This window comes from Pinus tabuliformis, chromosome 1_2, assembly GCF_031772625.1.
Source record: "Pinus tabuliformis cultivar Carrire ecotype Pingquan chromosome 1_2, CPIR1, whole genome shotgun sequence".
In the NCBI taxonomy this organism is placed as follows: Eukaryota; Viridiplantae; Streptophyta; class Pinopsida; order Pinales; family Pinaceae; genus Pinus; species Pinus tabuliformis.
The window spans coordinates 859,125,602-859,139,372 of record NC_142298.1 but is presented as its reverse complement, the minus strand read 5'-3'; the positions used below and the strand labels follow the sequence as shown (position 1 = coordinate 859,139,372).

At 35.2% G+C, this 13,771-nt stretch overlaps 1 protein-coding gene across 1 annotated transcript; it reads right to left on the bottom strand.

Moving 5' to 3' along the window:
- Positions 1–4,163: 4,163 nt before the first annotated feature.
- Positions 4,164–9,736, bottom strand: LOC149208631 (peroxidase 65-like). Its single transcript, XM_089394109.1, has 4 exons — positions 9,141–9,736; positions 7,812–8,006; positions 6,871–7,036; positions 4,164–4,805 (listed from the first exon to the last, which is right to left on the bottom strand). Exons 1-4 carry the CDS (start codon positions 9,348–9,350, stop codon positions 4,387–4,389), a joined length of 990 nt encoding a protein of 329 aa, XP_089250235.1. The 5' UTR covers positions 9,351–9,736; the 3' UTR covers positions 4,164–4,386.
- Between the last annotated feature and the right edge of the window lie 4,035 nt (positions 9,737–13,771).

The window sequence follows — 13,771 nt, the reverse complement described above, 5'->3', positions numbered from 1 at the left end:
ATATAATCAACAAAATGCCTTTACATAGACAGCTGTGCGATATTTTTTCACATCTATAAGTATGGCGGAAGTTATGAAGAAAGTTCTGTTTGTATACAGAATAATGATGGAGATTGGAAGCATATTATCTTCAGCTGTTAAACAAAACTGTATTCCATGCCAGCAGAGAAGTTACGTTCATACCTTTTGCTATGTATAGTACCGATGTAAGATCCTAGCATAAGAAAAGACATAACATGAGAACAAAAACATAGATGTGAGTTATATGTTAGGGAGACAGAAATCCTGGATCTGGAAGCATTTGTTTGCCATTTTAATCTGCATCCTCCATACGCCCTGAGGGGAAGTTAGGCCTTTTTTGGATAATGCATCAGCCTCCCTGTTATTAGCTCTGACAGTGTGTGAGATAGAATAGCTCTTCTTGCTGCTCCATAAGTCTGCTATTCTATCCAGCCATCCAGCGAGATGAGTGTTTTCTATTCTATGCTTTGACAGAACATGATCAATAATCAAGTTAGAGTCATCGAAAATATTATTTGTTTGCCATTTTAATCTGCATCCTCCATACGCCCTGAGGGGAAGTTAGGCCTGTTTTGGATAATGCATTAGCCTCCTCGTTATTAGCTCTGACAGTGTGTGAGATAGAATAGCTCTTCTTGCTGCTCCATAAGTCTGCTATTCTATCCAGCCATCCAGCGAGATGAGTGTTTTCTATTCTATGCTTTGACAGAACATGATCAATAATCAACTTAGAGTCTCCGAAAATATTTAATTTCGGAATGTCAAGGAAAGTGCAGAAGGAAAGAAGTCCTGCCAATGCCACCGCCTCAGCCCTGTTGTTGGATCCCTGTCCAGCATTCCAATGGATTTTGAAGGACTGTTCTGCTGTTGTCTTGATGAAAACACCGCAAGCACTGCTCCCTTGTTGAGCTGCACCATCAAAAAAGGCACAAGGAGGAACCATGGACTGACTTCTGTCGCTCCCGAGCCTGATGTTTATTGCTGTATTTTTTATCCTTTTGCAGTTCCTGATTTGTCCAGACATATCCAGGGCGTTGTATAGAGTTATGATTGAAGTAATTACATTCGAATTGGGTTCCGATTTTGCATCAAATAGTCTGCCATTTCTCCATTTCCATATGGCCCAAATGGTCAGCAAAGGGACAGGCCTCCATCTTTTTTGCATGGTGCTCCATCTCTTGAAAGCTTCAGGAATGGAGGAGCATGAGTCGAGTGTAAAACCAAAATGTGCCGCTAAGTTTGCCCAGATAGACCGTGCCTGAGAGCATGTGAGAAATAGATGTGCATTGTCTTCAGAGTCACTCCTACAAAGGAGGCAGATTGCAGGCCCATGCCAGTTTCTTTTTTGCAAATTTTCCCACGAGAGATTCCTGTTGTGGAACACCAGCCATGCAAAAATAATAATCTTCATAGGACATCCTGTTTTCCAGAAGGCAGGGGGGAAAACTTCTCCGGAATTATCAGACTCCAAGGATAGAAGTAGCTGATATATATGTTTTACCTGGACAGCCGAGGATCCGCCCAGGCCTTTCCATATAAGAGCATCATTGCCAGCAGACCGATAAATGCCATGCGCTTGCAATGATATTATAACAATGTTCCATTGATTCTCCAGATCGCCCCGAAGCTGTAATTCTTTTGCTGTTTTCCAATTAGGGACGGCTCCTTCCCATTTATTAATAGCGCTGGCCCAAAAGAAAATACCACGGCTGTGGAGCGCTTTCAGCAAATATGGGGAAATGTGAATTTTCCCAGCACCTCCAGCAAATTCGTCCTGTCCGATCATAATTCTTGCGCCTGTCTGGAATTTCCAAATGAGGTTTTGCCTGAAGAATGGTTCAAGTTTCCTGAACCCTCTCCAAATTGCGGATCCATGTGGGGTCCCAATATGATTAGCCCTGATCCAAAAAGTCATGTCCCTATTATTCATGTATTTGGCTCGTATGGCCGAGCTCCACAGCGAGTTCCCCATGATTGCTTGCCACATAGATTTACATAAGAGCGCCTTCCTGAATTTAGATAAATCTAAAATGCCCCATCCTCCCATATGTTTAGGCCGAGATAAAGCAGATAGTTTTGTAAGATGATATTTGAAATGGTCTTTTTTACATCCCCATATAAAGCCAACAATTATCCTGTTCATATTTTTTATAATTGCGGATGGAATATGGAACAGATGAGCCCAGTAAATCATTGTTTGAGCAAGAACAGTTTGGGTCAGAATTAAGCGGCCGCCTTTTGATAGATATATGTGCTCCCATGCAGCAATTTTTTTATAAAGAAGATCAGCTATCCAAGACCAGTCCGCGACCCGATACCCAATAGCTTTCAGATTAAAGCCCAGGTATTTAAATCCATTTTGGAGAGGGTTTGCTTTAATGTTGAATAAACGAGACAGGAAAGTGATAAGATTCCCATTTATATCTTAAACGTAAAAGGAGGATTTCCCCTCTATCATAAGCAGAGAGTGCAACGAATTATACGCAACCCTTTTCCAGGAAAATTTCTTTTCTAAAATTTTCAACGCTTTTGGAATAAATACTGAACAGAATTGATATCCTCTTAACCTTTTGATATACCACTATTACAATATTTTCTGGACTTCCAAATGTGAATCCAGGAAGTCAAGTTAAATTGCTATCTGGTTGTGCAATTGTAAACAGATGACTGTACTTATTCAATTCGAAGACCTTGAACACCCTTGACATTATAAATCATGCCCCGCAATTTGGAATATCAAATTCGCAATTTGATATTAGGGAGTCAGCCTGGAACAACCGTTCGTGGGTTGTAGCTCCATTTTTTATGCATTCAATTTGAATGCTTATAAACTTTTGTGGAGGCTCAGTAACCATTATCAAAGACTGATTATGCGGATTATAAGGTAAAACCAGGATTTCCATGGTAGCTGGCTCATAATGGAGAGCAATCCAGCGAACGAATATCAATATAGCAAGTGCGATGAATATTTGACAGATTTTGTTGTGTTAATGATAGAAGAACAAACACCAATCCAGCTAGTTAGAGAAAGATTCTTCGGCGAAAATCACATAAAATCTCATTTGTCGACATGTTTAGAACCAACTATATTCAAAACTAACTTTTAAATAACAAAATTTCACTAAACTACCCATAATTAAACTAAACTCCATCCATGTGAAACATATGAATGTGAAGCTCTTGAAAATATATATATTTTAAAAATACGCATCCCATGATGAAGTATATAAAAACTTCGCATTTAAAGATCTGCGAAATTTTATTTTATTATTTAAATTTATAAATCTTCATCTCTGAGAATATTACTTCTGCAAAGAATTTTATGTATTGCATGGAAATTTTGGTAGGAATATTAATGTGCTTGGAAGTATTATTTTGAAAGTACTATTTTGAGTGGTGAATTTTGGAAAATCCTCCTTCAAATATTGAAATGACAGGTTATGTTTTGGAGATTTTATAAATGTATAATTTTTTTTTTTAAATAAAATATATAATTATAAAGTTTATGTAATATTAATAAGTTCGTTCGGGAAAAAGGAACATTTAGAAAGGGAATTTTTGGAGAAGAAACTTGCGACTTGAATAAACTTATTCCACACAAGAATTTTCCCAACAAAATTTCCATCAAATAGAAAAAATTGGCCCACAAATACTGCCTTGATTGCAGATGGATAATTTTAACTTCAGTTATTTCATTAGAAAACATTGATGGTATAGATTTTGCAGTATCTAATAACAAAAAAGCCCAACTTAACAGAGAGTTGATCTTTGAAGTATGAGTTCTCTGGATCCAAAAATGAGACACCAATGTGTTTGTGCAGCAATTTCTTGTAAAATTTTTATTGAAGAAAGATTAACGCATTTGGTAGAAATGTATTCTTGAATTTGTAGATAAGATAAGATAATTTAATTATATATATGTCTAACTAATGATCACACGGTGGGTCAAAGGGATTGTTGAGTACATTGATGTATATACACAGTAGGAGAACCAAATGGTCTCCTATAAAAGATACAATGCATAAAGTAAATCAAAGATACACTGCATGAAGTAAATCAACATCTGCCCCTAGCGGAGAAGATCCAGAAGCTAATAGGTCTGAGGATCAAATCCATCTCTCCTAACATCTACTCTAGAATTTAGTAGAAATGTACTCTAAAATTTGTAGTTAGTTTTGAGAATTAGTTTAATCGGTAAAAACTTGACATTTTTAGAGTCAGGTTTAGTGATTAAGCCAAAGTACAATTATCCTATGGAGATAGGAGTCACTGATCTGCAGATCCTTAAACTGCATCGCTATCGCTACTAAAAAAATTTGCAGTCCAAACTTTGAGCTCTGAGCTCTTCATATGAAAAACATTCAGCTAGTTGTAGTTGTTGAAGGATGCACAGTCTCTGCGGATTTCTCCCTGTTTCCCAGTCTTAACGCCCACATTCCCCAGCTTGATCATGGACGCCGCAAAGTTGTTGAAGAAGCTCTGCCTGGACTTGGCAAAGGCATTAACATACCCACGAGTGCGAGGATCGACATACAGTATCTGGTCGGTTGCCAGAAGCCCCAGCCCTCTGATGGCGTCTTGATAGTAGGCGTTGTCGAAGGTGGTAGGAGTTGACACATCATTGAACGCCACCACAGTCGGATCGAAACCATACTGAGGACATATACCCCGGAGACTGCGCGCAAAGCTTGGATTCATCGTTGGATCTATGTCAGAGGTTTTGCTGTAGTTGTATATGCGGTACATGAACTCGTTACAGTGTGAGAACCCAATGGTGTGAGCACCTGGTAAAAAAAGAATATCCATGTTACAGATAATAAGGTACATCAGGATTATTGCAATTGCTTTTACTCAGGGTCACCAAGTTCGAATATGAATTCATGAACACTGGTGGAACATTCCAAACACTGATATCCAAGTTCGACTTTGAATTAATGCAATATCAAAATTTGAATAAAAAAATTCCAATTCTAATAAAAAAATTCCAATTTTAACTAATGGGATATATACCCTTTTTTTTTTTTCTTTTAACAATGATATTTAATTTTCTTCCTAATTTATTTTAAATTTTGAGTCATTTCTAATAACTCTAGCTAATATAACAACCTTACATGCAATTTACCGAAAAAACCTTAAAATTTCCTTTTTCTTCCTAAGCCTCTTTCTTTTACAAAATTTAAATCTATATTTTAGATTTATTTAGGTAAAATAAGAACAAAATTTAGAAAATCAGTAAGGTACATTTTCACAAAATTTTTTCGTTTCTTACTTTCATGACTTTCTAACTTTTCAAAACTAGCATGATTATTTATATTTTATTATTTATATTTTTTTTCCTTTTTATATGTAAGTGGTTATCTAGATGTGTTTATCTTAGTACTGGTCTTACAATGTTTCTTCTTAAGAGATCACAGGTTCAAAGCCAGAGAGATAGAGTATGTATGCTTTGATAAATTTAGCAATCAAATTGCTGTGTGAAAGTAAGTCCCTTGTCCAACAAACAAAGAGACCTAAAATTAAATATACACCCTAAATAATTAAACAAAGTTAAATTTCATCTGACTATTCAAATCCAATTGTTGAATTTTCAATCCTTTTTCCTCAATTTAGGCGAATTTGGTAACTGGCTGTTTATTAGTGATTTATTGCAACTGCGTAGCATAGGGTTTTTATTCAATTCCTACATTTTCAAATCCAATTGTTGAATTTTCAATCTTTTTACCTCAATTTAGGCGAATTTGGTAACTAGGTTGTTTATTAGTGGTTTATTGCAACTGCGTAGCATAGGGTTTTTACTCAATTCCTGCATTTTCAAATCCAATTGTTGAATTTTCAATCTTTTTGCCTCAGTTTAGGCGAATTTGGTAACTAGGTTGTTTTTTTAGTGATTTATTGCAACTGCGTAGCATAGGTTGTTTTTTAGTGATTTACTAATCCCTACATTTTCAAATATAATTGTTGAATTTATTTTCAATCTTTTTGCCCCAATTTAGGCGAATGTGGTAACTAGGTTGCATAGGGTTTTTACTCAATTTCTACATTTTCAAATCCAATTGTTGAATTTATTTTCAATCTTTTTGCCTCAATTTAGGCGAATTTGGTAACTAGGTTGTTTATTGATGATTTATTGCAACTGCGTAGAATAGGGTTTTTACTTGATTCCTATATTTTCTACGTATTTCTGATTATGAATTTTAGAATATTTTGGAAATTAATTTCAGGATGAATTATGAAATATTTTGAATTTTGGAATATTTTGGAAATTAATTTCAGGATGAATTATGAAATATTTGAAAATTTGGGAAGTATAGACGAACATAAAATTTGTTAATATTAAATAATATTAGATTTTAAAAATCTTATAATATTTTTAACCAAAACAAAAATAATTTACATATTACTTTATTTTTCATATAATCTACATATTATTCTACTTTTCATTAAATTACGGTATTTTTTTTCAGAAAGAAAAACTTTAATATTATATTGAGGTAATATATACAGCATATGCTTGTTGAGCACACATAGAGAGAGTAGACTGCCTCTGTGGAAGAAGCAGATGAACCCCAAAGAAGGAAAAAAATAGTTAAACAAGAAAAGTGCATAATTGTCTCATGGAAGAACACATATAGCCCATACCAAACTGCCATACAAAACTGCCAAAACAAATATATCCGCATAATGACCATCAGCAAATTATCAAATTACGGTATTTAGTCGACCAACAGACCATATTCTAATGATCATGGCAAAAGAGAAAAATTCAACAATGTAATCCGCTATGTCAGGCATTAAAAAGACTCAGATTTCAGAAGAAGAAAAGTATCCATGGTGTCATGTCCGAATTACCAGAAAGAGTAACCAGGTCGACTTGAGTTAATCCTTTAGAATGAAAGAGTGAAATAAGCTGTTCGACTGTCATATTCACGGTCGGCAAGTTTCCTGCCACCCTGGATGCCTTTGAGATGAGGCCATCTCTGCGCCCCTTTAGAACTTCCCAACTTGGACCTCCGACCTGCTTTCAGCATACAATACATTAGTGAAGCATTTCATCAGTGGAGGTCTCTGAAAATGTTAAATTTGATTCAATCTGAGGAATAAACTTTAATAATCTTCGAACTATTTGAATTTAATTGACCAGTGGGTTAAACTTTAATAATCTTCAAACTATTTGAATTTAATTGACTAGTGGGTTATTCATAGCAAATTTTGGAATTGTTGAGACTTCTGTGATCCATAACAGTTGTAAGGAGCTTCGGCATAAATCGGATTTACGCGGAAGCTTTTCTTACAAATTTTGGAATATTTGGAAAATTTGATGGACTTCAATTTCTATGGTCATTCAATATTTAAGAATTTTTAAAGAATTTGTAATTTAATTTTAGTGAGTTGAATTTATTTCAATTGCAAATTCTAGAAATATTTCAGAATTTGAGGGACAGAAACAAAGTTAATTTTTTGACTTTGATCTAAAAGACAGAATGAAATTTGATTTTGTTCTGTCCATCAAATTTCAAAACATTCCTGAAATCCACCATTCAATTTAATAACATTTCTAAAATTTCCGGTAACCATTACAGTGACGGAATAATTCAATCATCAAAAAAAATGTTTTACTAATTTCATTACTAAGCTATATATACAACACAAAAAACCAGATTATCAACCCGGAACTTTTACAAATAACTACTGTCCTATGCCAACCATAACGGTGCTTCTGCTTTCTCCAATTGAATACACTAAAACAACAGAGAGAAAGTGACCAGAGGTATAGAGTCATGAGAGAACACCATGGAGACCAGATCTCTGGTTGCAATGGCCATAACATCAGCACAAGACACCACCTTTGGGCACTGTGATTCCAACGCTCTCTTTGCTCGAATGAAAACATCAAATCCATCTCCTGGTAACGATAGGTTGATGTCTGCATCTTTCTCCGCTACATTATCCTCACTGGAAGCAATAAGCACAGATGCATCACACCCCTGCAACACCAGAACCCCATTAGAAACACTGAAAGCCTTGGAAGCAATAAGCACAGATGCATCACAACCCTGTAACACCAGAACTCCATTAAAAACACTGAAAGCTTTAAAAAAATATGAAACCAATATTACAAGGCTGTTACAGTAGCACCTCATCAGATCTCTGATCAGTGTGCTGTGGATAAGTATTAAAACTTTCTGAATGCACAATCCTAAATTTAGTTGGTGGATGACACTCAGAGGTGAGCCCAGTGGGAAGCTAAAGAAGAGTGACCAGAGTGCAAAAGAAGTTGTAAGCTGTTTAGTGGTCATGGCTGTTGAATCAGAGTTGTAAGCTGTTGAATTATCAGGGCTGTTAAATCAGAGTTATGTGGTTACACATGGATTATTTTCCAATCAAAATAGTTACATAAAAATAAAGAGTGATTTTCAACATTGATGATATACACAATATATTGAATGGGTATACTGTTAATGCACTTTTTGTAAGTTTATGACTTCAAATTTTCCAGTGAGTTAGCTAAACAAAAAAATATTTATAAGATAAAAAATATTTTTTAAATAACAAATATTTTAATAATTGTATAAAATATTTGATTATACTTAAATATAATATTCGTGTTTTAATAAATGGTGAATATATATAAATTACATACTGTGAGGATTGATGATAGATATATGAATTGGTTTGTGTGGAATTTAGTTTTTTTTTATTCTTTTGAAATGTTTTAGAAATAATTGAAGATTATCTAGAATTATCAAATTAATTTTGTGAAAAAGAGTTGAGCATCAAAGTTACTTATGAAGTTAAAAATTGTCTTATGGACAAAATTGTTCTTCCAAAACTCAAATAAAAAATGATAAATAATCCAAAATTAAAGAATAATAAGTGGTGGCTGATCATATACATGGAAAGCTCTAATACTTCTGAGCACTACACCTATCAGGATCTAAGCAAGTTCTAACAGAGCTGGGGCTGGTGGGACTGGGGGAGAACATAGCAAATAAATGTTAAAACAGAGGATGACTACAGAGATGCTATATTAAAAACAAACTGCAACAGAACTTTGTCCTATATTAAAAGCAATCGGCAACAGAACTTTGTACTATAATAAAAACAATCTGCAACACAACCTCCACAAAGCAATCATGGAAGAAGAGTCTGAGGGCCCCGGGAGCCGAAGTGGGAGCTTCTGTCAACTTTTGAGCCACCACATTTCTCACGATTCTCTCTACATTGGGACAAGTATTCATGTAAAAGTCTCTACTCAGCTGCGCCACAACTCCATAACAACAAAATCCCACCAGCACTGCAACATTTACATACAAAGCTGCAGCCCCCATATCCAAAAGTCTTCAATGTTTTAATACCAGTGCCAAGTTGTGCTGGTTCTAGTAGCCATTGCCAAGGCTTTATATATGCCCTGCAGCCTCATGGCAACAGAGCAGCCACTATCCTCAATGAACTCCACGTCTTCATTAATGAATTTTTAGCTTTTCAATGGATTATTCCCTGCAATCTCCACCAAATTTCAGAGGCACTGTGATGGTGATATTGAAATGTATGGGCAAAGGACAAACGAGATGGAATGGGCAGCGGCCTTAACGTGTGTAAAGCTGCAATCTGCTAAGATGGGCGGCGTCCTCGGCCATTGCGCTGTGTCCTCTGGTGTTTGTCCCAATGATCCAGGAGGAATTTTAGTATTTTCTTCGTTTTGAGAGCTCGAAATTGCAGGTATGGTGAATGACATAAGGTGGCATTTGTGCATTCGAGGCGAATTTTGCTCACGGGTCTGCAAAGGACTCCATTGTCGCGTTCTGATCGCTTCTCAATTTGTCACGGGTTTGCACGTTCCTCCCCAAATTGATCAATTTCGTACAACCCAAATGGGACTAGATCCTGTCAAAAACACAACCATTTTTGTCCCTTCCTTTTGTAGAAAGGCGCAGGTAGCACCTTTCTGCCAATCTCTATTTGGTTCCTTAACCCAAAAAGGTATGTAATTTTTTGTTTTTTTAATGTGATTGTGAGAGTTGGCAGAACAAGGCCATGTTCATGCAACCTACCAAAATGATAACCAATTTAATTTTGGCATTGGGTTCTTCACCGAATGAGTTCGATGTGGTACTTTGGCAATTAAAATAAAGTATATTATAAGGTTTATTTAAATCAATTTCTCTTTATATTGGCTAAGTATATATATATTTTTTAAATATTGGACCATGATTTTTATTTATATAATAAAAAACAAAATTACATATGAAGTTCTTGAAAGCCCAATGTTGGTAAAAAAGCTAGCATTTTGCTAAATACATTACAAAAAATCAACCACCACAATGTGGTAAAAAAGCTAGCATTTTGCTAAATACATTACAAAAAATCAACCACCACAATGTGAACAAGTGGTGTGGTGGATTACCAACCATACAAAAAGGACCATAGATACACCATACAAAAAAGACCATAGATACTAACAGATGATCATTTTATCCTCTAACAATTATTTCCATACAAAAATAAGGATGACAAAAAACATAAAAACAACCACCAACTATGAGACCATGAGATAGAAACGAAAGCAGAGATAGACTTATTTGTCGAGGATGATCATCGAGTGGTTTGGAGAGGAGTCTGCATTAATCATATTGATTGGTTGGGCATTTATAATTGCTTCACCATTTGGAGGTGCATTTGAATCAGTATCAAAGTCTGATATGATATAGCATTCTATTTTGCTCAATTTGACAACAATTTCATTCATATCATAATGAATATCCCTCAGTATCCGCTTCAAATCCTCCCAACCCACAAAGAGCTTGTAGTTATCTACTGCTTGTCTTAGAGCACCATGTGAAGAAGGGTATCCATATGACTATGCGTTGATATAGAATGCATAAAATATAACCTTCTCTTCCTAAGTTTGCCAGGGTCTGGCACCCATTTGGTATTGCCACTACAAACTTTAAATATGAATAGTACATTCGATCTTCAAACTCTTTAGCTTCCAAAGTGCAAATTTCCTTCCGCGCCTCCATGGGAACAACATAAAAAAAATTGGCAACCGACTCCCACACAAAGAGTCTTTGGTGTCTAGAAGAAGATGCCCCAGATGCGCCTCCCCTGCGACTGAGTAATCGTTGACAGGGGGCCATGAAAGACTAGAACTTGCAAGAAAATAGAGCACGAGCAATTTGGAGCAACCAAGTGAGGTGACTTTCGCTGAAGACTAGATGGGATACCACGACTAAAACCGAAAGGACTGAGTAAAAAATATCATAGGGCTTAAACTTCTCAACTAGGAACTCAATATATATATATATCATCAAGAAAACTATGAGAGAAGGACTCCTGACCCGATTGGACGTTAAACCCTTTATGGACCAAAACTAGAGAGTAATTGACTTCTTGTGAATTTGGAGAAACCTTCTAGAGAACTCAAAAGTGAATAAGCTCGAGACCAAATTGAAAAAGACCCATTGTACCAAACGTCGCCCACCAGTACTGGGAAATTGAACGAGATTCCAGATGGCTTGAGGGATTGAAGGTCGACAGTGGGAAGAACTACGACGAGCTCAAATGAAGGCCCAAACAAAGTGTTATGCAGAAAGCACAAGAAAAAACATTGGCACCCTTGTTGTAATGCCTTACCTCTAACAACTATATTCCTTACTAGTGGATTGCAATAGAACAAAGACCCACAATAAAACCCAAAATGGACTAAACAACGAAATTGTTGGGCAGAGAACACCAATAACAGTGAACAACACTGATACTAAACTTGACCTATAAGACGACGTCCAACAAAAGTACTTAATCTAACCTGAAGACTCGAGATTAGGACGAGAGACCACCAATAATGGGGTTCCTCTCTTGAAATGATCATTATCTAGTGAGTGAGTAATGCAGCAGAGAAGGCGTGAGTCCAAAGTGAACCTTCTATGAGGGACGAGAGTGGTTCGCCACCTTAAACTCGTCGGTGAAGTTCGCCACCCTGAATCATGACATGAATTGATATATAACTCAATAGACTAAAGGTAACGTTTATCAAATGCGAACCAAGGTTGAATCGACACACCCACGAAACGCAAAGTGTAATGCTTCTCCCATGATTCCGCCATCCCAAGAGTTCGCATAATGGTAAGGTCATAAATGAGCCTCGATCACTTGTCAAAGGAATGCATAACCATATCCAATTCCGTATATGATCTTTCACCCTTACCTGCACTGATTAAACAATTGATATGTCGAAAATATTTTGCAATCGCACAAACCCCATCTCCCTCCCTCATGAATTTAATGTGAAAATGCCTCCACCATACAGAGGCTCTACATAGCTCGATGTGTAGCCACACGTGATATGAATCCCGCCAAGTGGAGGCCATGATACTTTCACCAAGTCCTGCCTCCAACTTAGCCAAACAAACTGTTTACATGTCAATCATGAACGGGAGGATAACTTGTTCACAGAAAATGGAAAGTCAATGGACTGAAACTAGCAAAGCACCCCCATCAAGAAGTATATAGGCTAAGCATAAAAAAAATAACTAAATTTTAACCTTGGGTATTTAACTAAATGATTTTGTGATACTTTAGTAATTAAAGTATTTTATAAGGTTTATTTAAATCAATTCTCTATAGGTTAAGCATAACAAGACTAAATTAGATGTCTTTTAATCCATAAGTACTAGTACTAGGAAGTCATAAGGATCTTTAGGATTCTCCTTTTTATATGGTGTAGTGATGATCATAAATTATACAGATATTTATCATTTGCTTTTGATATGGTGTAGTGATGATGATCACGAATTGGTTAAGTATAAAAAAATTACTAAATTTTGATACTGGGTATTTTACTAAATGATTTTAGCGCGTTAATTAAAGTATTGTATAAGGCTTATTTAAATTAAATTTTCTTTATATAGTTAAGTACAGAAAGATTAAATTTGGTGGTTTTTAAACCAAAGTACTATTATTCATAATTATATTTAGGTTTAGTTTTTGATAGGTTAGTGTAGCGATGATGATCATGATTGTTATTAATGTTAATTGAAAATAATTTTAATTTATTTAATTAAAAATATATAATAAATGAATTAATTCATTTTAAAATTAAAATATATAATAAATGAATTAATTTATTTTATATTTTATATTTATGATTAAAAAGATAGGAGATACGTTTTTTTTTTTTTTTTAATGGTTTTTAAGAGTTATAAATTAGGAATATAAGTAGTGTGTAGGTGTAATATGATAGAAGGTTTTTCTCATTTTTTATTTTATTTTATTTTTTATCATAAAGATTACATATCTTTTTTTTTCATGGTATTTTAGATTTCTTTACATAATTTCACTAGGAAGCTTGTGAGGATTTGTTCTTAAATTCATAATATTATTTTTCTTCTTAAAACTAACGGCTATATTTATGCTGAGAATTTCTAGAATTACACTAAGTTGGATCTAAACAAAGCTTTACAGAGATAGAAAAGAGGCTAAGTCCTTGAATCTAAGGTTAGCCAAACTTTTTATCATGTTTAACTTGATTTTTTCAAAGACTTGGGTCTCTTTGAGACAAGCCTCTTCATAGAGCATGGTGGTCTCCAAAATGGGTCATAATTATGCTGAGAATTTCCAGAATTATATTATGTTTGAGTTCAAAAATATCTCAACATTTTGAGTGGACATCCCACCTATCATCAAGGGATCTAAAAAAAGCTTTAGAAAGATAGAAAATAGTGAATCCTTGAATCTGAGGTTGTCACTCTTT

Coding starts and splice junctions, on each gene's coding strand:
- LOC149208631 (XM_089394109.1), bottom strand. CDS start 9,350: ATGGGGGCTGCAGCTTTGTATGTAAATGTTGCAGTGCTGGTGGGATTT. Junction 7,037..7,811: donor CCAGAGATCTGGTCTCCATG/GTGTTCTCTCAT, acceptor TGCTGAAAGCAG/GTCGGAGGTCCAAGTTGGGA. Junction 4,806..6,870: donor CGACCTGGTTACTCTTTCTG/GTAATTCGGACA, acceptor TTTTTTTACCAG/GTGCTCACACCATTGGGTTC.